This window comes from Sinocyclocheilus grahami, unplaced genomic scaffold (genome assembly GCF_001515645.1).
Source record: "Sinocyclocheilus grahami isolate Dianchi unplaced genomic scaffold, SAMN03320097.WGS_v1.1 scaffold416.1, whole genome shotgun sequence".
NCBI lineage: Eukaryota > Metazoa > Chordata > Actinopteri > Cypriniformes > Cyprinidae > Sinocyclocheilus > Sinocyclocheilus grahami.
Genome location: NW_015505595.1, coordinates 715659 through 716398, shown reverse-complemented (window position 1 = coordinate 716398; position 740 = coordinate 715659). Strand labels below are relative to the sequence as shown.

The 740-nt window shown below is 48.4% G+C and overlaps 1 protein-coding gene across 1 annotated transcript in view; it reads left to right on the top strand.

The window, feature by feature from the left end:
- Nucleotides 1-740, top strand: part of LOC107551141 (GTPase IMAP family member 4-like) — a 2832-nt gene that overhangs the window by 144 nt on the left and 1948 nt on the right. Inside the window, exon 3 of the mRNA XM_016232644.1 lies at nt 15-738. Coding sequence (XP_016088130.1) covers nt 15-738 — 724 coding nt within the window. The remainder of the gene's footprint in view (nt 1-14; nt 739-740) is intronic.

The following is a 740-nucleotide window of genomic DNA, read 5'->3' as shown; positions in this document are numbered from 1 at the left end:
CTTTTTATCCACAGAACAAGGCATTTGTCTTTCTGACTGTCCTAAACTGAGAATTGTCCTGGCTGGAGTGACAGAATCTGGGAAAAGTGCTGTTGGTAATGCCATTATGGGCAAGAAAGTCTTTGACGAGGTTGGGGTAAAGACCCGAATGAGTTTCCCATGTCAGGGTCTAGTGAGAGGACAGCAGGTGCTGGTGGTTGACACCCCAGGTTGGGAATGGTTCAACGTCAATGGCTCCTCTGCATCAGTATGGCCAGTGAAGAAGGAGATAATGAGAAGTATGAGTCTGTGCCAGCCTGGAGCCCATGCCCTGCTGGTGGTGGTACCACTGTCATTCTCGTTCTCTCAGCGTGAACGTCGTGCCGTGGAGGAACATGTAGAGCTGTTTGGTCCAGAAGCCTGGAGTTACAGCCTGGTGCTCTTCACCATCTTAGACAGAAAGCAGTTACGTGGCTCCACATTAAAGCAAGAAGTGATGTTGAACGTCGAGCTACACAAGCTGATTGAGAAATGTGGAGGCCGTTTCCATGCTCTGTACAGCAATCCCAAAGCAGGGCAGGACCAGGTGGCTGGTCTTCTGGCTAAGATCAAGAAAATGATGGCTACCAATGGGGAGACTATGCTCTCCAGTGAGAAGGTGTTGGAACAGGCCAGAGAAATGGAGAAAGAAGAAGTGAGAAGATTGGAGGAAGAGCGAAAAAGAGATGATAAAATAGAAAAAGTGAGAGAGTTTAGAAGGT